The sequence below is a fragment of the Callospermophilus lateralis genome, chromosome 17, assembly GCF_048772815.1.
Source record: "Callospermophilus lateralis isolate mCalLat2 chromosome 17, mCalLat2.hap1, whole genome shotgun sequence".
NCBI lineage: Eukaryota > Metazoa > Chordata > Mammalia > Rodentia > Sciuridae > Callospermophilus > Callospermophilus lateralis.
The window spans coordinates 64,586,230-64,610,933 of record NC_135321.1 but is presented as its reverse complement, the minus strand read 5'-3'; the positions used below and the strand labels follow the sequence as shown (position 1 = coordinate 64,610,933).

Sequence of the window (24,704 nt, the reverse complement as noted above, 5' to 3'; positions counted from 1 at the left end):
AGGTAGCAGGAAGCTCAACATGTAAGAGGTCAGACCTCGTTTCCCTTTTTCTGTTGAAAAGCCAGGAATATAGATGTGACACTATCTCAATCCCATTTTATTTTACCTTTCTATGATGCTAGGGATCAAACCCAGGGGCCTTATGCATACTAGACAAGCTCTCTATAGCCCAGCTACACCAATTTTAGTTCTTTCTCTCCTTTGTAACAGTTTTTTATTAAATAATAAATCAAAGAAATTAGAAATGAATTTCTGCAGAGAGTGACTTGGTTCTTATCAAGCTGGTGCTGCTTGGGCCATGCAGACCGCTGGTCCTGCTGACCTCACTGCTGCCGTTTCCTTCCTTTGCAGAGCCCGGCATTACATCCACATCCCCGTACACTTCAGGCCAAAGTCCGCTGGCAAATTTGAAGCTTTGCTCATTATTCAGACAGATGAAGGCAAGAGTGTTGCTGTGCGATTGACTGGTGAAGCCCTTGAAAAAGATTAACTAGAACTCATTTTTTTGTAAAGTAAATTACATAAGTTATATTTTTGCAACTTCTTTTTTTCTACTCTACGATTATGCTGTTGTATATATTTTGTATGATAAATTGATGTGTACAACTGTAGATATTCTTGGTTTTGAGAAGTTAACCCTGAAGACCTGACTAACATATCATGTATCCAGTCCATAGAATTGTATTAACTTTTCAGGGAGAAGAGAGTTCTATTTTTGCATTGATGATATATTCCTAATAAATATGGTATATATTTTAATGTGATATGTCCAAAAATAAACTTAACTTCCATTGAGCCTTTTTGTGTGCTGTCATATAAAGACCAAGCTTGGAGTCTGTTCTCTGTTTTTCTCTGTCACAGCTTCCTCTCCCCTGAGAAGCCTCATCTTGGTTCCTTCTGCCTTTAGCTCATTGCCCACAGTAGAAAGCACAGATTACCTTCAGAGAAGCTGCTTTTCTCCAGAGCAGGGCGGGAAGGGGTGGGTGGAGCCCTCCAGCAGGCTGGCAGCTCTCCAGCCCTCCGCCGGGAGGCTCTCCCCTGTCCCTCCCCACGTGGAGGTCTTCACTCTACCTTAGAGGCCACTTTGCCATCTAGGAAACCTCTCAGACCTGAGAGGCCCTGCCTGCCTCAGATGCTGCCTCACCACTGTCTTGTGACTTAGTCAAAGCCCTGGCTGGGTGTCTGGCCCTTGTCCCTCACATTGGCTCCCTGAACAGTGTCCTACAGCCGACTCCACCATTTGCCCCAGCAGTCTGAGCAGCAGCATCTCGACAGACTCCTTGGCTCTGGAACACTCTCCATCACAGGCAGAGGTGCACACAAAGTTTCTGGGGCCAGGAGGCCCTCATCCCCTGCCCTCCCCTCCATCCTCTGCTGTGCCAGCCTCCTGCCTTTCCAGTGGAGCCAAGCTCTTCTCCAGAACTTCGCCTGGCTGGCTCACCCTCACCACCCTCTCCAAGGCAGTACCTTCCTTTCCCTTCTTGTGTGGCACAGCTTTGTGTACAATCCCTCATCTCCACCTCATGCCTTTCTTGCTGACTTGTTTGCTAGTTAATTGTCTCTCGTAGTTAACAACCCTGGAAGAAGACCTGGCCTTCTGCCCAACCTGTACTCCCAGCACTTGGAGAGCACCTTGCACAGCACGGATACTGCCGCTGGCTGCCAGTGTCCAGCATATTCACTGTACTCCCCCATTCTGGAAGGCTCTCTGCTCACCATCCTGATGCAGGTGTCCAGCTGCTCCTTCTCTCCACTGCCAGCAAGTTTATGCTTCTTAAGAGGGTCTTCACCCTTCCCTCAAGTATTTCTTACCTAGCTTCTTATCAATGTCCTCCACACACATTTCCTGATTGTAAGAAGTGATTGATTTCTGAGTACCTGCAATGTGCCAGGAGTGCCCCACATGCCACTTAGTCGTGCTTAGTTCTCAATAACTTGATAGACGTTGGACCTTTTATGGCAGGGAGGCTGGGACAGAGCCCTTCCTTCTGCAACAGCCTCCAAGTTCGGCAGCAGCCTCTTGGACAGACGGGTTTATAGGGGTAAGAGGTGGGCCTGGTCTGGCTTATGAGGTTGAAACTTGTCTTTATCAATGGAAAAACTAAACTTGGAGAGGTGAAGTCACACAAAAATCAGTTGAAAGAATTTGAGCCAGGACTCCAACCCTACTTTTCCTGACTTTAGCATTCGGTTGCAGAGAATAGAGATGACTCTAGGCAGAATTGAGGAAAATGAAACATCTTGTGGGGCTGCTTTAAAGGTCTGACTCTTCTCTGATGATAAAACAGCTCTCCAATTGCCGATGAATGTGTTTTGCCAGTTGAGCTCATTGGAGTCCACACAAGTGACGATGTCTCTCTTGTCAACCAGGAGGGACGTTCAGCAAGCAAGACCTGCACCTCCACAGAACTTGGTGGTGATGAATATGCATCATTAACTGATCCAGTTTATCCATAAATGAGATGGAGTAAGAGTGTGTCTGTTTTTAGTAGTCAGTTGGGATGATTTTACCTGATATGCAGTGCATATGCTTTATGGAACGTGGCTCTCTGTGTGCTGTTAACGTGCGCAGAGAAAAATTGAGAACAGACTCCAAGCTTGGATATCAGGACCATAACATTGTTTTTGCTCTGTTCCTTAAGTGGCTGTACTCCCTTGTCTATTTGGTATTAATTTTTTAACTTAATACTTAACATGATAGGTTATTTTATAGAGGTTTGATTAAAAACCTCATTCTGAAGTCAAAAGCTATTTGCCCAGCCTCTTTCCAGATGAGATTATCTTTCCAGTTAATCATATCTTAGAAAAATATGTCTTTTCCATTTAATGAAAACTTACCATGTCAGTTCTCTAAAAGGTGAATTTCTCAGCCACTACACATTTTGGATAGGATGTATTGACTTTGCGTTTGTTCACAAACAGCAGCAGATTCATTTGCTCTCCGATAGTTTCACACTCCAAATTTTATGCAAACTGTAGCTTTTTAGATTTTCTACTTGACTGTTGAATTTCATGTGTCACTATGAATCCTTCCAACCCTAGGTCCTACTTCTGGCCAGTTCATGCATGTGGTCATTCTTACAAGTATGGTGCTCCTTGTCCCCGAACCTCTTCCTAAATCCACATGCCACAGGACCATGTTTGGGGAAACACTTTTCATTACTACTTCCTCCGTCATTTTTTGGGGGGAATAGGTACCAGGGATTGAACTCAGGGGCAATTGGCCACTGAGCCACATCCCCAGCCTTATTTATTTATTTATTTATTTTAAGAGAGAGAGAGGATTTTTTTTTTAATATTTATTTTTTAGTTCTCGGTGGACACAACATCTTTGTTTGTATGTGGTGCTGAGGATCGAACCCGGGCCACACGCATGCCAGGTGAGCGTGCTACCGCTTGAGCCACATCCCCAGCCCCCTTATTTTGTATTTTATTTAGAAACAGGGTCTCACTGAGTTGCTTAATGCCTCACCGTTGCTGAGGCTGGTTTTGAACTTGTAATCTTCCTGCCTTAGCCTCCCAAGCCGCTGGGATTCCTCTGTCATTATTAAGAGGCCAGTGACACATTAAAATAGTGAACTAAACATTTCAAGTATTAAATTTATTTTCCATAAAGATGGATTAGTTAATTCATATATTTTGTCCATATGACATTTCCTATATTACCCTAGTCTGGGTAGAAGAGTGAGCAGGTAACTTTAAAAATGTTCGTAGCTGTACTATTCTAAAACTAGTCCCTGTGAGTATTATTAAAGAGCATGGTGGGGCGTGGCAGGCAGCCTCAGACGGTACGTGGTGAGCCCCACTGGACAGCATTCCCAGCCTCCTGTAACCCCCTCTCTGTAACTTGTCTCTAACCAGGAGAGTGGCTCAGCATTGGTGGACATGCCACTTGCCTGTTTAGGTCACAAGAGTCTGACTGCCATGTTGTTGAGGAGGTGTCCCACACACAGACTGCAGTGTGGGGTCTCGGGGGTCATTAGGAAGGCATATTTCACGTTATACTAGAACCTACTTTTGAATAAGATCCAGTAACTAGAACTGCCAGTTCTCCCTGAACTGACCTCCACCTGTAGTGCCTCTTCAGTAAGAATACCTACCAGGGGTCTGTCATAGCAGAGAAGTGGTTCTGAAGTGGAAGGAACAAGCCAGGAGGGAGTCCAGGGCTATGCCCAGGGGAACAAAGACAAGCTGGGGCAGCCGCAGGCTGCGACTCCCTTGCCTCACCCCAGCCTCTGGGAGGAACCAGGCCTCAGGAGTCCCATCTCCGCTCCCGCCGGTAGTTGAATCTAACTCGGGAGAGGAAGCACTATGGGCCACAGAGGTGTCAAGCTGGATTTCAGCCTCCCTCTGCCGGAACCCGTGTCTCCTTCCAGTTGGCTGATGGTGCTGGAGAGTGCCAGGGATGAACTCACCAGCCACTTCCATCCAGACAAAAGGGATTCACGTGGCCTGGGTGAAGCCTGCGTGTACAGAAAAATCAACCAAACTAAGTGGAATCCAGCAAGGACAATGTGCACCAGAATTTAATACGTAGGAAATGTGGCACTTCAGTGGGAAAGAGATGGATTATCGCTGCAAGAGTTCATGCCTTTCCAATTAGAAACAAAAAGAAGTCGTATAAGAAAGATATAAACTCAGTCACGGACGTTTAAATTATTCTAGTGGACAAAAACAACAACCGTAGTCCAAAAGCAGATGACAAACTGGGAAGAATATTTGTAACAATAAAGAAAAATGGCTTTAGATTTTAATAAGGAAAAACCAACCTCCATCAAAAAATAGGCAGAACACATGCACAGGCAGTTAACAGGAAGGAAATGCAAATAACACATTGATTTAAAAACGTGAGCATTAACTTTCAAGCAACCTCAGTCTCAGCTGGTATGTTGCTGGGACAAAATGAATGGGAAAGTCAGTTCACAAGGAGGAAAGGGTTATTTTGCTTGTGCTTTCTGTCCATGGCCACTTGTCCAGGGATGGGGTCTTTGGGCCTGTGGTGGCATTATGTGGGAGCATGTGGCTTCTCCTTCATGGCAGCAGAGAAGCAAAGGAAGGGTCAGGGTTCAAGGCTGCGCCTCTACTGACCTAACTTCCTCCCCTGGGCCCCACTTCCCAAGGTGCCACAGGCTGGAGGCCACGCCTAGCATCTGAGCCTGGGGACAGTTAAAATCCACACCATAAACAATAGTCTGAAGTAAGTTCTGTGCTGAGCTGCTCAGCCGTGGGCTGCAGGCTGGGCCTAAGTGGCTCCCATGTGGCCCAGTAGGCGTTGGGTCCTGGACTCCCTATGGTGTTGGAGGAAGAAGAGAAACAGGCCGTGAGCCTTGGGACTTTGGCCTGGAACCAGCAACATTGGCCAGTGTCACAGGGCCCCTCAGGGGGAGGCAGTCACAGGACAAAGACAGAATGTGGTGACAGCCCAGCTCACCGGAGTGGACCAGCCGAGCAGGTAGCTTTTGCACTGGTATAAAATGCAGAGGGCTCAATGAGTGCTCCTCCCTCTCCCCTTACAGCAGTGGCTAATCGGACCTGCGGAGTCACTGTCAGTCCAGGTGCTGGTCTTTGGGGACCCTGTCAGCAAGGCCATGTGACAGCCGGGCTTCAGGCAGGCCCACAGGGCAGGAGGAAGGCCGTGGTCAAGTGTAACTGTCTTTGTAATTATAAGTTTTTAAAGCAAACATTAATACGATTGTTTCACTGAGGTTTTGAAATCTGAGCATCACTGCTAATACTCAGTAAGCTTGATAAGAACACAAGGTGCTATTAATCAAGGTGTTTGAGCTTGTCTTTGGGGCAAATGCTGCCTGTTGCTGGGGGTGTTTCTCAGAGGGCTTTTGAAATCACAGCTCCTGGTAAAGCTCTGGGCTGATTTTCCCTGAGTTTGGAATCCCCAGATAATCTCATAGGTGTCCCTGCTGAGTTCCAGGTGACATCTCCCTCCAGTGCAGTGGGTCAGCAGACTTAGCCAGGTGGCTTTTGGCTGGGACTCTGGCTTGGCTCACCAAACGTTCTACTGTGGCACTTGCAGGACAGGCTGAGCCCACTCAGGGGTTTGGTTGCCTTCTGGACTACCAAGAGTCCCCTGCTCCAGCATCCACGCTGAGGTGGGGCTGACCGGGGCCATGCCGTCCTGGCCTCATGCACATTGCTCTGTCGCACACAGGTTTGGTTTTCCTCTTTGTGCTATTTTAATGTCAGTCTTAAAGCTACCTAAGAGCTTTTAGAAGTGTCTGGTCATTCAAATCTCCAGACCATTGTCTTCCTGGGTGCTGAGGGGGAGGGCAACAGGCGGGCAACAGGCCAGGTCCCTTCCCAAGCCTAAGCCCAGGCTGCCTCCTAAAGCCAGTTAAAGCTTGAGCAGAGAAGCCAAGACCCAGGAGTAGGCGGGCTGAGGTCTCCCGTAGAGCGTCACGTCAGCCAGCAGCCGCGCAGAATCTCCTGGGGGAACAAGCTCCACGGAACGACCAGCTTGCTTTGGGGAAGGAAGGGGATCGTAGGAATGGTCACAGATTTATTTCTGTCACACTGTCTTTTTGAATAATCAATATTTTTTTTTCCTGTGGCCTGAAAAGAAAAGTAAGAGACAAAGACCAAAAGTCAGAGCATATAACCAACCAAACCAGTGCACCTGAGGCTAAGGAAGCCATCTAAATATCTGATCGCAGCATGGGTTCCCACAGGCTGCCCAGGGTCCAGCTGCAGTCAGATTCAGCAGCACTGGGGCTTCTCTGTAGGTCTTATGCATCTGTACTTTAGTGCACCTTCTACTGACACAGTGTGTCTGCACATAGTGTGTCTGCACAGGGTGTCTGACCTGCGTGTGCCTGAATGTCTGTGCCTGCACATGGCTTCCTGCATGTGCTGTGCACCAGCCTGTGGTATGCCCAGGGCACCGGTAGGAGTTGTAGGGCCACCCGCCTGGCCAAGACAGAACAGGACACACAGACCACCTTGCGGGGCTGGCACGGTCAGGCCGTGAGATCTGTCCTGCAGCCTCCCCACTTCCCAAGCTGGGCAGGGTGCCCAGCTTGCTGTTGGGCAGCAGGGAGGGATGAGGTGGGTGTGTCAGGTGGCCTTGCTCCTTGTACCCTGGGCTCTCAAGTTAAAGCAAGAGCCACACCTTCCTGTCCTGTTTCCCTGTGAGGCCAGCGGGTGGTGGGGCTCATCCCACCAAAGCTGACCCGCATTGTGGCCGCCCTGTCACCAGTCAGAGCTGTCAGGTGTATCAGTCATGCTGCTTTGTGGCCGTGTCACCGGCATAATCAGCGAGATTAGGTGGCCACAAAGAGCCATGAATGAGGTGGTAATTGCGTTCGGGGGGGGGGGGGGAAAGAGCGTTAAAGAAAGACAGACTTTCCTTTTTCACAGACCCATGAAAGAAGTGACAGCTCATATTTTAAAGCTGGAACAAGATAATTGTGGTAAGAGATCTTTGTATGTTCTCAGAAAAATGCTGCATGCTCACAATAAATATTCAAATGCTCATTTTGTGTTGTGAATACCAGATAACCGTTTCCAGTGGGGCCATTTGCATTGGCCATTTTGAGACATTCCAGCCCCGTCCTGTGCTGTCAGGAGCTCACCACACAGCCCAGGAATGCCTGGATGCCAGGGTGCCACCTGAGTCACTGTAGGGGACAGCACAGGCACCCCAGGCCCCTTCCAGGCACGTCCCAGAGCTTCATGGGGAGGGGACAGGTGCAGGTTCAAGTGTAAAAGCACCCATCGTCCCTGCAAAAGAGATGCTCCTACTTGGGAGTCCTTAGGAGACGAAAAGGGAAGAAAACAACACAAAAGCAGTTGCCCCTGTGGGGAAAAGGCCATCAGCCTGTTTTCTAGCATCGAGTGAGTGACATCAGTGGTGGGAGGTGTCCTGACTGAAGTGTCTCATTGAGAGAAGACTGACATCAGGCTGCAGGTGTGCGCCTGGCTGCAGGTGACTCCTGCGGGACCGGGGCTGCTCCTGTGTGGAGCTCTTGCTGTGGCAAAGGAGGAAACCTGACCCGCCTCCATGCTGAAGACCATTCACCAAATGCTGCTTTCTTTTTTTGTGTGTTATTTTTTTTTCTCTCTCTCTGAACATCCTAAATCGAGCCTTTGGACACGTTGACAGCTGACAAATTCCGTTTCTCACATTTTCATCACACTCCTTTATCAGTCCCTCAAAGTTGCTTTCTTTCTTTTTTATTTTCCAGTTGGCATCTCTAAAGTTCCGGTGACTAGAACCGTGTGAGCCTCAAAACCACACACAGACTTGCGAGCCTGTGAACCGGCTGCAGAAACCCCTGTGAGTTTCTCAAGCTTTTATGCACTGCAGGTTTTATAGACAAAAAACTACAGGGGTCCCATTTAGAGGCTTCTATCCGCGCTCACATCGGAGGGGCAGCCTTTCTCGCTAAAGTGCCCTCTTCTGAGCCCATTAAGCGATCCCACTTGCTCTCCACTCTCGGGGTGGGAAATGCCCTGAGGAGCCAGCTGTGCCCCTGGAGCCTGTCCCCTCTCCCAGGATGCCTCGCTTCAGTGCATGGTGCCCTGACCTTGCCTCAAGTGTCTTGAGTCTCATCACAAATGACTCAGTATGTCCCTCTGTCCTTCTGCCTCAGTGCATCTAAAAGCACCACAGATGACACCTTGCAAAGGGAAACCGGCAGTGATGCCCCTGTCTTGGCTGCACCCCACTGCCAACCTGGCTGGCAAGGCTTACTTGCCCAGGGAGGAGAGAGCAGAGTGGGTGCAGGGCTCAGTGCAGGGGTTCTGCCCCAGGAGGCCCAAGCACCTGTGGGGTGTCCAGCTCCCCCCAGGCCCTGAGTGGCTTCAGAGTCAGGGGCAGGGAGGGGACATGAGCCAGAGGTAGGGAGGCTCGCAAAGGGGGCAGCTAGAATGGTCAGGGACTCACGGCTTCCATGAGGGGTGAGAGGAGGAAATAGAGGTTCCCCGTGAAGCAGGAGGGCAAGTGGCAGGGAGGGGGATGGTTCTTCATGGGCTTCCCCCAGGTACACCTTGAATTTTGAAAGAAAGGATAAGAAGATCCCCCTCTTGTTTACATCATATTTTAGCTAAAGCAGGACATTCAGTCTTCTGCAGAGGCGGGGCAGGCCAGGTGTCACTAGGATAAAACGTGTTGCTGAGCTCAGAGTCTGGCCGCTGCAGGGTAGTGGGGCCGTGGGGCTCTTCACATACTGCAGCTGTGTTCAGAGCTCCCCACCACTCTGGCGCTCAGATGGATCTCAAGTGGAGGCTTGGCATGGGGCACATTCCTGATAGGCAGACACCGTGGAGGGGGCGATGCAGGAAGCTGGTCCTTCACATGGGCCCCAGGTGCCTGTCCCTGGGACTCCCAGACCATGGCTGATCCACCAACCTGTGTGTCTGCTCCCCTTGCCTCACCACAGCCCCTCTCCCTCACCCTCTACCTTCTTTCCCCTGCCTCCCGAATCCACCTGTTTCTCCCTAGTTTCCCCAGGGAGCTAATATATGCACTAACCCTCCTGAGCTGGGTGTGGCGAGCAGTGCCAGCTTGAGGACAGTGGTGACTGCCTGGGTTCAGCTGCCTGTTCTCCCAGACCGTGGTACCTAACCACTCTGTGCCTCAGTTTTCTCATCTAAACATAGGGTTTATCATTTCACTGACCTCACAGGAGGTGAGTGGCACGAGCTTATTCAGCAAAGGGGTTCAAGGAAGGTGGCCATTGCTGGGTGCTACACCCTCCCATCTCATGAATCCCTTGTGTGCATCCGTCTCAGGAGGGTTGGCCATGTTGGTCAGTTCTTGCCGGGGTCTCACCTTTAGAAGTGTGGTGCTCTCTTTGGGTTTTGCTCATTTGGTCTGCAAGAGCTGCGTGAGGAGGTGCAGAGAGACCCATCCCTGGAGATCCCTGCCTGATGCTGCGCTCCTGCCAGGCTCGGGACCCACGCACTGGGCTGCAGCAGCCTCTGCTGGGCTGCGGGTGTGTACGCATCTTGGTTTGTGGTCAGTCTGGCCACCCAATTCACATGTGCTGTCCAGTCTTTGAGAGCAGAAATAAAAATGCGGTCATTCACAAGGCTGATTGTACCAGGTATGTGTGGTGGCAGGATGTCATCTCAGGTGTCCTGGAAGGAGACGAGGACAGATGTTCAGCACGCTGGTGTAAAGGCCAATGCCAAAGAGTGCATCCAGGTCACAAGGGACTGAGGGACACAACTAAAGCAAGTGTGCAGACCTCATCTGGATCCTGACTCAGAGAAGCTCAGGAGGGCTGTAGATCCACACCACTCTCCACCCAGCCACCCTCGGCTACCCCTCTGCTCCCTGTCCTTTTTCACTGTCGCGGGAGGTGGAGAAGTCAGTAGCATTGTAGCCCACTGGTAGCGACTGGGTGTCTGGAACTGAGTGGAACTAGTGAGTGCCACTTGCACCAGCCAACACCAGCCCCTGCTTTAGGAGCTTATCCATCTCTGCCCTCACACAGCCTGCGAGGACCCACGTGCAGGGAGCACTACTGCACTCGGTACACGGCATCCCAACAGAGTGGCCTGCACATGCTCAGAGGGTGCAATGTGGGGGTGTGTGTTGGCTGATTCATGCACTAGAACCATGGCCAACGGGTGCCAGGAAGAGCGAGGTGGGGCTGTGTGTGACAAACATCTAAGCTACGCCATCCATGCAAACACCAGGTTGCCTACCAATATGGAACGCGCGTTTCCTTAAGAGCAGAGAGAGGGATGGGGCCTGTAATAGATGTAAGGAAATCAATCAGGGGCATCTTGGAGACTTCTTTAATAAGTATTCAGCACTGGAAATGTGTGTTTTTAAAATTCTATAATAATATTTTAATTATATAAACAGAATCTGAAATGATGGGGGTGATGAGCAAGGGGCTTGTTGATTCCACCCCTGGAAAGGAGGCCCCGTGCTTTCCTGGGTGCTGGACCAGGGCCAAGGAGCCACCAGGGACATGGTGTGGGGAGTTTGGGGTACCCTTGGCTCCAATAGCCTCCGAATTCCAGCTCTAGGTTTGAGAGTGAGTGACCAGACTGAGAGTGACTCCATGGACCTGCAGCCGCAAGGACCAAAGTGAAGGTGGGACGCTGGGCTGGGGTGTGGGCTCAGCCAGTGCCTCTGCTAGAGCTCACTGGAGGTGGAGCCCCAGGTGCCAGATGCCGCCTATCCTCTCAAGGTCCTGGGTTCATTGCCCAGTCACCAGCATGGGGCCTGGGGCACTGCACGCTGGCTGCATTGTCATGGTGGTGAGTGCTGAGTCTTTTCACCTGTCCTAACTCACATTCTCCTGGACTCAGCAAGGATGTGGGCCCCGCATACTTAGGTCCCTCACAGGTCATTCAAATGACATGACATGATAATGCACCCACATCAACATTGTAAATGTTGGTTTTGGTTTTCCTTTTATCTTGTCACTCAGAAGTAGTTTTTCAAAGCATATTATATTCAGGAAGAACTTTTAAAAGTAGGTAAGATAAAAATAATTCCCAAGACCTCCAGTGAATGCAGTTAGAGTGGTGGCAGCTTGTTTCACTCACCGTTTCTCCAGGCCCTTTATGCACCAGATACCCACCAATTTCTTGCACCAATTTCATTATTTATCATACTACTTGTTCTCATACAAGAACATAGTTTAAAACTATAATAAAATTGCCACTCCTTTTTTTCCCAGAGAGCTGAGTTTTGTGACTTTATTTTATCTAAAACTGAGTTATATCCACCCAGGGAAATATTGACTTAAATCTGAATATGATTTTGTAAGTTTATCTCCTTAAGAATTCTTGGGATTATTATTTATTATTAATACTATGATATGCAAATGCATATCAATCCAAAGACTTCTCCAAAAATGTATTATTCTTCAGGGAGACAACACTGTTTAACATTCCAGAAACTTGTGCACAGGTTCAGTCTTAAAGCCCATATAGAATGCTTCTTGGAAAAGTGCAAGTAACTTGTTCTAATTGCACTCCTGGGTGCACATCACTGCATGTTTAATTCTGGAAAAAGAAAAAAGCCAACGTGTCATACAAATTGAAGGCAGTGGTCATAGTCCCTGGAAAGTTATAGTTAACTTATTTTTTAAGGTGAACTTTTACCTAATTAGCAGTTCTTTTAGTCCATTGTTTTGTGTGAGTAAAAATGTTAAGTAAAATTGTAATTTTTATGTTAAACAATTATTTTAAGATCATGTTTATAACACAATCTTTTCTGGACTCATTCCAGCATGAAATAATAAATGCTCCTGCTTAGACCTCTTATCTAATGATAAAGGCAAATGTATTCATTCAGAGCTCTGCTCTTAATGGAATTCATAGTCTGTACTTATGTAAGAACTTCATTTCAGCAGATAGGTCAGTTTTCTTTGAGTAGCCATGGAACTTAACATGTAAACATCTGTTCCCTTACTCAGCTTTCATGCCGTACCAGGGATTCCTGGTAATTCTCCTCACCAACCTGCCAGGGCATACCTAGGCTGACATGGGTTACAATACAGTGATGTTTTGTTCATATTCATCTGTTAAATTAAAGTTTTCAAAATCATTGAGATAGCATTTCAATGTAGAAACACTTAAATCTGGCAAAATATATATGCTTAAAACTACAAATGCTTAGGAAAAGAAAAAAACCTAGCTGGATGCGGTGGTGCATGCCTGTACTTCAGTAACTCAAACAGCTGAAGAAGGAGGATGACAAGTTTGAGGCCAGCCCACGTGACTTAGCAAAACCCTGTCTCAAAATTAAAAAAATAAGCTGAGCATGGTGGTGCATACCTTTAATCCCAGCAACTCAGGAGGCTGAGACAGGAAAATTATAAGTTCAAAGCCAGCCTTAATAATTTTAGCAAAGTCCTAAGCAACTTAGCTAAACCCTGTCTCAAAAAAATAAAATGTAAGGATGTAGCAGAGTGGTAAAGCACCCCTAGGTTAAATCCCCAGCTACCAATAAATAAAATAAATAGGTAGATAGACAAATAGGGCTGGGGAAATAGGCCAGTGGTAAAGTGTCCCTTGGTTTAATCCCAGTACCACCAAAAAATAAAGAGAGAGAGAGAGAGAGAGAGAGAGAGAGAGAGAGAGAGAGAGAAAGGCAAATAACAATGAAAGAAATAAAAAACTTAACAAATAGATGCACCATGTTTATGGATTGGGAGAATCAATATTACCAAAAATGGTGGTTTTCCCAAACTGAGCTTTAGAATTAATGCAACTCCAATGAAAAATCCTATCAGAATTTTTAATAAATATGGACAAGTTGATTCAAAAATTTATATGGAAAGGCAAAAGCAATAGAATAGCCAAACAACCTTGGAAAAGAACAGAATTGAAGGATTACACTGATATTAAAACTTATTACAAAGCCACAGTGATTGATGTGGTATGGAAAAATGATAAGACACATAAATCAATGGAACAGACTGTGAATCCCAGAAATAGGCATTCACAAAGATAATCAATTGATTTTGATTGCAAAAGCAAATATGGAAAAATGGTATTGTGTTCTGTTCAACAAAACAATGCTATAGTGTGCAAAAAAGGAAGGAAAGAAGGAAACTAGCCACATAACTCACATTTGAGACAAAACTGAGTTGAATTTATCATAGACCCGCACATAAATGGTCAGAAGGCTTTTGCCAAAGGTAGAAAGGCAACTCAACCAAAAAAGAACAACCTCTCCAACAGTTTGTGCTGAACCAATTATTTGTCCACATGAAAGAAACAAACTTATCCTTGCCTCGATAACAAAACAAAATAAATAAATAAATATAAAGAAGCTTAGACTGAAATGTAAAATCTAAACTACACAACTTTTAGAAGAAAGAAAGGAAAAAGATCTTGTGATCTTGGAATAAGCAAAGAATTATTTGCTTCAAGATCCACAAAAGAAATAGTTGGATTCCTCAAAATTTAAAACTCCTATTTTACATTATCAAGAGAATGAAAAAATGAGTCATCAATGGGAAAAAACAGATCACATATATGACAAATGATATATAGCAAGAAAATTTCAACACTCAGAAGGGGGGAAATTAAAAATAGGTAAAATATGTGAATTGGTACTTCATCAAAAGAAGAGCTATATGTCAAGTAAACATGGCAGAAGATGCTCAAATTTATTATTCATTAGGGCTGTGCAAATGAAAGCCACCATGAGATACCATACTGTTTTCCATAGTGGCCCATTTTACACTCTGACCAGCAAGGCACAAGGGTTCCAATTTCCTACATCCTCATCAACACTTGTTATTTCTATATTTTAGATTTAGTTCACTTTTCATTTTTTAGAATGATCATGCTAATGGTTATCAGGTAATTACACTGTGGTTGATTGATTTTCATTTCCCCGATGATTAGTGACATGGAACATCTTTTCATATACTTGAGAGTTACTTATGTATATTTTTTGAAGAAATGTTGAGTCAAAAAGTTCTTTGCCCATTTAAAAATCAGATTATTTGCCAGGCCTGGTGGCACATGCCTGTAATTCCAGTGTCTCAGGAGGATAACAAGTTCTGGGCCAGCCTCAGCAAAAGCAGGGCACTAAGCAACTCAGTGAGACCCCGTCGGTACATAAAATTCAAAATGGGGCTGGAGATGTGGCTCAGTGGTCAAGTGCCCCTGAGTTCAATCCCCGGTACAAAAAAAAAAAAAAACAGATTATTTGTTTCTTGTTGTTTTAAGAGTTCTTTATAAATTCTGGATACTGATGGCTTATCAGATGAAGGATTTGCAAATATTTTCTTCCATTTTGCAGGTTACTTTTCAGTTGTTAGTTTCCTTTTTTGCACATAAGTTTTCTAATGTTGCCTGTGCTTTTGGTGTCATAGCCAAGAAATCATTGACAAATCTATTGTCACAAAACTTTGCCCTTCTTATTTTAAAAGTTCTATAACTTCAGTCTTATGTTTATAATTTCAATCCATTTTAAGTTAATTTTTGTATATGGTGTAAAATAAAGGTCTAACCTCATTCTTTCATATGTAAATATCCCATTTTCCCCACAATATTTGAAGATGTTCCCTTTTCCCATTACATAGCCATGGCACCCCCATCAAAGACCATTTGACCATACATATTGTGATAGTCAAGCCACAGCGACTCCATGTTATTTAGTAACTCCATTCTGTAAAACAACCATGCCAAGTAGAAGGGTCACGACTGGGGCTGCTTTTGCTGTAGAAACCTTTAAGAAAAGAAACTACCTAATGGGGCATTGTTTCTGAACTAGGTTAACTGGGCTATGTTTCTGTAACTGGGGCGACTGGGCTAATTGTGATTGGTTAGGCTTCCCGCCACTTGACTGCACTCTCCCGCTTCTGTAACCTGGCTTGCTTGCAATGGCTGGATCCCCAAACCTTACTTTTGCGGTTTTCAGGCTTATAAGGAGTGCCCTTGCAATTGTTTAGGGCAGTTCTGGTCAGCTACCACCGGTGTGCTTCAATAAAGGCTTGATTCGATTATAGGTGAGTGGTCTGGAAGTCAGTTTATGAAACCCCGGGACGAAGCTTTAACTATAACAATTCGAGGACTTATTTCTGAAATCTAGTCTGCTCTGTTGGCCTATATGTCTGTCTTTATGCCAGCACCATACTGTTTTGATTACTGTGGCATTGTAAGTTTCAAAATCAGAAAGTGTAAGGCCTTTGGTTTTATTTTTCTGTCTTGAGACTGTTGTGGCTCTTGGGGTCCTTTAAGATTCCATATGATTTTAGGATTATTTTTTTCTATTTCCACAAAAATGTTGTCTTTGGGATTTTGATAGGGATTGCATTGAATGTGTAGATTGCTTGGGGATTATGGATATTTCCTTTTTTAAATAATTTTTTTAGTTGTAGGTGGACACAATACCTTTTTATTTTTTAATGTGGTGCTGAGGATCGAACCCAGGGCCTCACACATGTGAGACGAGTGCTCTACCGCTGAGCCACATCCCCAGCCCCCGGATTATGGATATTTTCTTCCAATTCATGAACATGAATGTCTTTTCACTTATTTGTTTCTTGTTTATTCCAGCAATGCCTTGTAATTTTCAGTGGCTTTTACCTCCTTGGTTAAATTTATTTGTAAGTACTTTATTCTTTCTGCTGTTACTATAAATTGTTTTCTTTTGATTTTTGTATTGTTTGTTGTTAATATACAGAAACACAAGTGATTTTTGTATGTGATTTTGTGTCCTGGAAATTTGCCAAATTCAGTGAATGGTTCTAACAGTTATGTGTGTGAGGGTATGGTGGGTCTTCAGTGTTTTTTACATATAAGATTGTATTTTCTGTGAACAGAGTTCCTTTTCTTCTTTCCAATTTTGACACATTTTATTTATTTTTCTTATCTAATTGCACAGGCTATCACTCCCAGTACTATGTTGTATTGAAGTGGCAAGAGAAGCCATCATTGCTTGCTTCCAGTCTGAAAGGAAATCTTTGTTTATCATTGAATATTATGTTCACTGTGGACTTTCCATATGTGGATTTCATTATATTGAGTGAATTTCTTTCTACTCCTAGTTTGTTGGGTATGTTTTATCATGAAAAGATATTAAATTTTATTGTGTTTTTTTTTCCTGCATCAGTTGAAATGATCATGGTTTTTTTGTGCTTCGCTCTGTTAATTTGGTTAATTCATTGTTAATTTGCATTAATTGATTTTATATATTGAAACATTATTGCATTCTGAGAATAAATCCCATTTCTTTGTGGTTTTATTTAATTAATTTAATTTTAGTTTTTACACAAATGGAGCACAACTTTTCATTTCTCTTGATGTAGAGTCACACCATTGTGCAATCATACCCGTACATAGGGGTAATAATATAATCCTTTTAACGTGCTGTTAAATTCAGTTTGCTAATATATGGTTGGTATTTTTGCGTCCACATTTATCAGAAATATTGATGTGTAATTTTCTCGTAGTATCTATTTGATTTTGGTATCACAATAATGCTGGCTACATAAAATGACATTGGAAGTGTTCCTTGCACTTCAGTATTTTGAAAGAGTTCAAAAAATTTTGATGTTAATTCTTACTTCAGTGTTTAGTAGAATTGTCTAATGATGTCATCTGGTCCTAAGTTTTTCTTGGTTGGGAGGTTTCTGATTTCTGATTCAGTCGCCTTTCCAGTGGTAGATCTGTTCCATTTTTATTTATCTGTTTATTTACTAATTTAGAGTTCAGTCATAGCTGGTTGTATGTTTCTAGGAATTTGTCTATTTCTTCTAGGTTATTCATATTCTCTCATGATCTTTTTGTTCTTGTGGCATTGGTTGTAATGTCTTCTGTTATGTTTAGATATGGTGTCCCTCAAAAGCTCACGTGTGAGACAAATCAAGAAGGTTTGGAGGAGAAATGATTGGGCTACAGCCTTAACCTAATCAGCAAATCAGTCTCTGATGGGAGTAACTGGGTGGTGTCTGGAAGCAGGTGGGGTGTGGCTAGAGGAAGTGGTTCATTGTGGGGGTGGCTATGGGGTATACATTTTGTATCTGGAGAGCGGAGTCTCTCTCTCTGCCTTCTGATCATCAAGTGAGCTGCTTCCCCTGGCCATGATGTTCAGCCTCACCTCAAGCCCTGAGGAATGGAACCTGCTGTTCAGGGACTGAGACCTCTGAAACCATGAGCCCTTACATAAATTTTTCTTCCTCCACAGTTGTTCTGGTTGGGTCTTTTAGTCACAGCAGCAAAAAAAGCTAACTAAAACAGCTCTTTAATTTCTGATTTTTGTTATCTGAATCTTCTTCCATATTTTTCTTAATTAATCCATCTAAAGTTTTGCCAGTTTTGATGATCTTTTAAAAAATCCAACTTTTAAGGTTTTTTTCTATTCTCTATTTCATTTATTTCTGCTCTAATCGCTAATAATTTCTTTCTTCTGCTAAGTTTGGTTTTAGTTTATTTTTTTTTCCAGCTCCTTGAAGTGTAGAGCTAGATTGTTGATTTGAGAGCCTTCTTCTTTATTCAGGGTTATAAACTTTCCTCTTAGTACTGTTTTTGTTACATACCATGAGTTTTTATTTTATTTTATTTTATTTTTTATTTTTTAAGATTTATTGTTTAGTTTTCGGAGGACACAACATCTTTGTTTGTATGTGGTGCTGAGGATCGAACTCGGGCCGCACGCATGCCAGGCGAGCGCACTACTGCTTGAGCCACATCCCCAGCCCAAGTTTTTATTTTTTATATTTTCATTTTTATTTTTCTCAATACATTTTGTAATTTCCCTTGTGATTCTACTTTGGTACACTGGTTGTTCAAGAATGTTGTTTAGTTTCCATATACTTGTGAATTTTCCAATTTTCCTACTGCTCTTAGTTTCTAGTTTCATTTCATTATGGTTGGAGAAGATACTTGGTATGACTTCAATTTTCTTAAATATATGAAGACTTGCTTTGTGGTCTCTCATGTGACATATCCTAGAGCTGGGTGCTCTTGAGAAGAACATCTATTTTTCTGAGATTGGGTGGTGTGTTCTATATGTGTTTGTCAGGTCCACTTGGTCAATAGTATTGTGCAGGTTGTTGGTGGCTTTGGTTGTAACCCATGACGGGTTGGCATTCTCTCTGCTTTATCTTTTTTTTTAATATTTATTTTTTTAGTTGTGGTTGGACACAATATACTTATTTATTTATTCTTATTTTGATTCCTTTCTCATTTTCTTCTGTGCGTTTCCTATAAGTGTTTTCTTTGTGATTACCATACAGATTACATTATACTATAAGGATCATGTCATCATAGTGATCTGTTTTAAACTGATACCAACTTAATTTCAATCACAGATAAAAACCTTTGCGCTTCAGACCTTTCTCCTTTATGCTATCAAAGTCACAAATTATATCTTTCTATATTTTGTATCCATTGATACAGTTTTATATCAGTTACTTTTGTACTTTCATTTTTTAAGTTCTATTCCAGAAGTAAAAGCAATTTGTATACCATCATGGCAGTATTATAGGAACCTGTCTATATGTTTACCTTTAGCAGAGAGCTTTATATTTTTGTATGCTTTTATGTTGCTTTCTAGCATCCTTTCATTTCAACTTGAAGGACTCCCTTTAGCAATTTTTGTAAGTCAGGTTTAGTGACAATTAAACTTCCTCAGCTTTTGTATCTCTGGTAAGGTATTTATTTCACCTTCATTTTTCAAAGACATTTTTACTGAATAATAGTATTTTTAGTTGGCAGAGTTATCTTTTCCTTTCAGTACCTAGAATATATCATCCTACTCCCTTCTAGCCTCTAATGTTTCTGCTAAGAAATTTTCCAACAGTCTCATGGGAGTTCCCCTGTATACAACAAGTTACTTCCTCTTAATGCTTTCAAGCTTCTTTCTTTGTGACTTTTGAGTTTAATGTGTCTTGAGATGGGCCTCTGAGTTCATTCTAGTTGAAATTCTTTGTACTTCTTGAACTTGGATGTCTATTTTCTTTCCAGATTTGATAAGTTTTCAACCATTGTTTTAAAAAATAATCTCCCTCCCCGGCCCCCTCTCTTGCTCCCTCACTTCTATGATACATATATCTGTTTGCTTGATAGTTTCTAAAATTTCTTTAGAATTTCCTTTTTTCCCTATTCAATAATTTCAAATAACTTGTCTTTGAGTTTTCTATCTTTTACTTGATCATTCTCCTATTGAAACCTCCTGACAAATTTTTAAATTTAGTTATTGTATTCATCAGCTCTGGAGTTGGTTTCTTTTGTTGTAGTCTCCTTTTGTTGTAATCTCATTTTGTTGATGCATCATTTTCCTGATTTCTTTTAGTTGTTTATCTGTGTTCTCTTCATATTGAGCTTCTTTAAGGCAAATATTTTAAATCATCTGCCAATATTTAATAGGCCTATCTTTCTGGAGGTTTGTTTGTTCCTCTGATTATACTATGTTTTCCTGTTTCATCATATGTCTTTTTGTTTTTGCTTTGATTTATGCTTTGAAAAACCAGCCACCTCTCATAGTACTTAAAGACAAGCTTCATAAGGGAATACCTTCATTAATCATTCTGATCAGAAATTCTAGGCAGGTTTTCAAATCTTTTCTGGAAAAAGATGTCTTCCCTTCCTATTAGAGAGGTTTGCTGGTTTCTTTCTCAGGTGCTGTAATCTCTTGCTCCCCCTTGTGTCTGTATGTGTTACTGCAGATCCTTTGCTACAAACTCCTACTGGATTTTCTTCTGTTCTCTGGCCCGAGGCATCCCCAGTAAAGGCCATCCCAATTTACAGTGGGTCTACTTCAAGTTTTGCTACTTTATGGTAGTGTGAAAATGATACTCATTTGGTAAAAAACATACTTTGAAGTTTTGAATTTTGGCTAGTGGTATGCAATCTAATTCTCCCTGGTGACGCCAGCCAGTGGTAGCAAGCCAGGTCACAATGCAAACATACAATATGCCATGGTACGGTGTCTATGTTGCTAAGCTATGACATTTGGCAGGTCAGGTGCAATGAATGCATTTTGAATTGTGGCATCTTCAGCTTAGATGGGCTTTCCAGAATGTCACCCTGCATACATCAAGGAGCAGCTGTACGACAGTCCTTCAGTGCTCCACCAAGCAAGACTGAAGCTGGTGCTTTGAGCAGCCCCTGGAGAGTCGGATTGTTGAACACCTGTCCAGTTTCTTCCCCTCTTGAGGGAGAAGCTGTGAGTGAGGTGCTCGCTCCCACTTGTGCTGTTTTGGAGAGTGGCGTTTTAGGGCCAAGATGGAACAGCTTCTCTTACCTGTGCCCATCTGTGTGTCCTGGGCTCTGAGCTGCCTGGGGACCACAGCTGCTCAAGTGATTTCTGGACCTTCCATAAGGTTTTTGGCCATACATCACGGTGCAGACATTGTCTCTGGTGGGGAGTGACATCTGGGCACTTCCTGTTCCGCCATGTTGAGGACGTCACTTTGATGGCTTGTTAGGACAGCAATAGAGAGCAGATGTCAGAGTCACAGGGACACAGTGAGCAACATCCACCTTGTGAGGAGCTGGAGGACTAGTGACTTCCCACCAAGGAGTCAAGTCTTCGGGATGCCTCACCTCCCTCCCTTCCCCATGGACAGAGAAGTCAGCCAGTTAGCATCTGGGAGCCCCTCTCCTCTGTCACACCTTGGCCACATGCTGGGGTCTCTGTCTGGGTCTTGGAAGCTTCTCAGGGAGGCAAAACATCCTTAGTTGGTACAGCTACTGAGGAGCAGGTGTCCTGATGAGCAGGGAGAAAAGGAGGTCAGAGGAGACACCACCGTGGGAAGGTGGGCTGGGCTGCTTGGGAGGGACTCTGACGTGTGTGGGGCTGGGAGGATGGGCATGCGCTGGGTGGGAAGTAAATATACATATAGAACTTGCTGCTTCAGCAATTCTCAAGTGTCAAGTTCAGTGACATCATTCCGGGAGTGTTTTTGAGCAAGAAGTGATTTTAATTTGGGAAGGATAATCCAGTGGTGGCTATTTCAATGAAAGGACTGAAATCCTTTCAGGGGTAAAAAGCAGGGGGCTAGTGAACAGGTAATGAAGCTGTGGAGGATTAAGTGTTGTTTGTAGCGTGGTTGAAGCAGCAACACTTTGCACAATAGCCAGTGTGACACCCCCATTTCCCAGATAGAAGTCCTAGGTGGGGTGAGTGGCCTGATCCATCTGCCCCACTGGAAGGCGGGGCAGGCGGGCCTCCTGCAAGCCTCTGCTCTCCCCCTTCTCCGTGGCCTCTGTCCTGAAACCGAGTATCTCTGCTGTGTGCAAAATTACCTCGCAGGAGGAGCACAGGTGCCAGAGCGGGTGAGCAATAGGTGACAGCAGCGACGGGACTCTGAGCCAAGGGAGCTGGACACGTTGTCCCCGGGCAGCCCCACTTCAGTTCTAGCCAGCTACGAGAATGGTTCAGCACGTCAGGAAGAGGGTTCGTATTTCGTGTTCATGTGAATCCCATTTGTTGAGAGGCACCATCCCTTGTCCCATCCTCCACAGTGAAGCTGTCTGCCCAGTGCCAATTGCTGGGGCCCTGGAATCGGAATGTCGCAATTGGCACATTGTGCCCGGGAGACCACAAGAACGAGCTGTCTGCTGGCTAGAATGCACCATGCTGGGAAAATGTCCCCAGAATAGATCTGGGAAGCCCCAGAGACCTGCAGATCCTCATCCAGGGCTGAGCACCTCCTGTGCACCATTCAGGGACAGCACCATTCTGGGTACATGGTGATGCACCCTCAGGACGACTTTGTAGAAGCCAGGAATGAAGCCAGGCTTAAGGGCAGCACTAGAGGTTCCTCCCCACTCTACACTGGGGACATTGTCACTCCTACCCTCACCACTAAGGCAAAACATCCCCAGCCACCCCAGTAGGCTGTGTGCCGATGGCCCTCAGGGCAATGGAAGTGAGTACCACACCCAAAGTTGAACCTTTGTCCCTCCACCATGGGCCCAATGGGCCTGTCACACTGATCAAGGAGAAGTTACACTCTGATATAACACTACTGACAATTCAAGCAATTTGGTCACATAATCAATTTGTCCAATTAAAACCTTATAAGAAAGAGATCTGATTCTTATTGAACCTGTGCAAAGAATGCCAATTAAAGCAAAGAAACTCGAAATTTGATTATAAATCCTGAGAGATAATTAAGAATAAAATACTGAAGAATGTTCATCTTGAAAAAACATTGTTGCTAAGTTGAAGGGAAGAGAGAGATTGAGAAGTGGAGAAAGGGCTTCATCATAATCACCGGCCAAAGAACACATCCTTCATGTCAGCAAACATCAGATTTCCCTCTTCATCCATTCGGTCTTTCTTCCTTAATCATGACAAGGCTTTCGTACCCAGAGTTTTTGGCTTCTGGACTAAAGCGTTCTGGATCCCGACTCAGTGCCCTGATACCATCTGGCAGTGTCTCAGCAATGTCAGCTCAAAAGCCTTCATCCAGGGTGCCCTCAGAGTTTCCTGGTCACCCCACCTGGCAGTCCTTTCCACAGGGCCCGAGGTGTCCCTCTGTTGAGGATGCACATTCACTCCTGGTCTTGTCCCCTGTGCAGCTAGCTCAGAGGGACCCATGTACCCAGAATGGCGCTGTCCCTGAATGGTGCTGGCGGGGAGAAGCCCTCCTGGGGAAACGAGGTGACAGCCATCTGTAGGCCACCGGGGTCAGGCAATGAGGACAGACATAGAGGTTCCAGCATGTCCTTTTTCTTCCTCCAGGCTCCTGGTGACAGTAGCTCAGGGCCATCCTAGACCCAGAGGCAGCAGCCTCTTCATACCTGTCCACCAGCACCACACGCCCACCTGGCACCTGAGCAGCCTTACCCCTCGACAGGTGGGACCTGGCATCTGTCTCCCCAGTGGGGAATCTGCTGGCCCCAGACTGGCAGTCTCGTGAGTGCAGATTGTTAGGAGTCTCCCTGAGAACTCCCCGGGCCTTTCAAACATGGCGGTGGGCAAATTGCCAGTGGGCAGCTAGAACTCCCTGGGCCTTTCAGATAAGGAGCCCCTAATGCAACATGGTGGCGGGCAAGTTGCCAGTGGGCGGATAACAAGTTGTTTTGAAAACCTTCTAATTGGCCCTCCCGTCTTCCTTACTCGTGAGCAGTTCGTGTCCCCCATGAATCTTCTGCAGGGTGGACGTGCGTGCACCATAGGTGATGACCTGGCCTTTACTATGATTGGCCCTGGGAGCTTCCTGGTTTAAGATAACTGACTCTCACTTTCTATATAAACTATCACCAGCTTGCAGTAAAGTGCTTCATCTTTGTCACTGCTATCTGTGTGTGTGCATTGTAATCTCCGACGACGAACCTTGGCCTTTCACAGATGACCCCTGCCTTTGCTTTTCTGTAATTTTAGAACCCAATTCCTGAACTCACAAGCCAAATGCATCATGTATGCCTGTGTGTGCGCGCGCACACACACACACACACACAGGCACTACACATGCACACACGTGTTGTTCAGTTTTCTGTGGCTTTGATACAAACCTGACAATCAGATTTTTTGTTCAGTGTTTTTGGTGATCCATGCTGGTGCATTATTGCCATAGTAATTTATCACTTTTTGAATAGCCCACTAAGTACCCCAGGACCACTTTGCCCTTTTAATAAAGAAAAGAACAAATTCTAGTGTTACATTAATGTGATATTTGGCAGTGAATGGTTCATATGCTTTAATTTTATTCTTATGAACAAACCCATTAAGGTTGAACAAATTTTGCCAAAATCATAACACATTTCTTTGTTTCTTTTCAGACTTATTATTTGCAGATATTTGGGATGAAGTTTATTTAAGTTTATTTATTTAAATACAATTTATTTAAGCCTTTCATAGTTTCCTATTTTCATTCACCTGTGTCTTTCACTACACTCTCTCATTCTACAGAAAACCACCAATTTTAAAAAATATATATTTATTTATTTATTTTTATGTGGTGCTGAGGATCAAACCCAGTGCCTCACATGTGTGAGGCAAGTGCTATGCCACTGAGCCCCAGCCCCGGCCCCCCAACACTTTTCTTTAGGCAAAACCATTCTTTTTTTTTTTCCCTGATAAAGGTACCTCCCACCAAATATGCTGTTATATTTTTGCCACTGTATACATATGCCACTGTATGCTGACATATTTCTTTGCTCCTAGTATAGTCTTTTTTTTCTTTTTGTACCAGGGATTGAACTTAAGGGTGCTTAAACCACTGAGCAATATCTCCATCCCTTTTTTTAAAAAAAAAAAAAAAAATTATTTGTTCTTTTTAGTTAAACATGGCAGTATAATGTTTTTG

The 24,704-nt window shown here is 44.4% G+C and overlaps 1 protein-coding gene across 3 annotated transcripts in view; it reads left to right on the top strand.

Annotated features, from left to right (window-relative positions):
* Cep192 (centrosomal protein 192) overlaps window positions 1-8,261 on the top strand; it is a 113,680-nt gene extending 105,419 nt beyond the window's left edge. For 2 of the 3 annotated variants that reach the window (XM_076837263.1, XM_076837262.1), the window contains exon 46: window positions 352-794. In XM_076837263.1, the coding sequence (XP_076693378.1) occupies window positions 352-490 (139 nt within the window). In that variant the 3' untranslated portion in view covers window positions 491-794. Of the gene's footprint in view, window positions 1-351; window positions 795-8,198 lie in introns of those variants that run through there. The other variant, XM_076837265.1, reaches the window with a different exon arrangement.
* The last annotated feature ends 16,443 nt before the right edge of the window (window positions 8,262-24,704 follow it).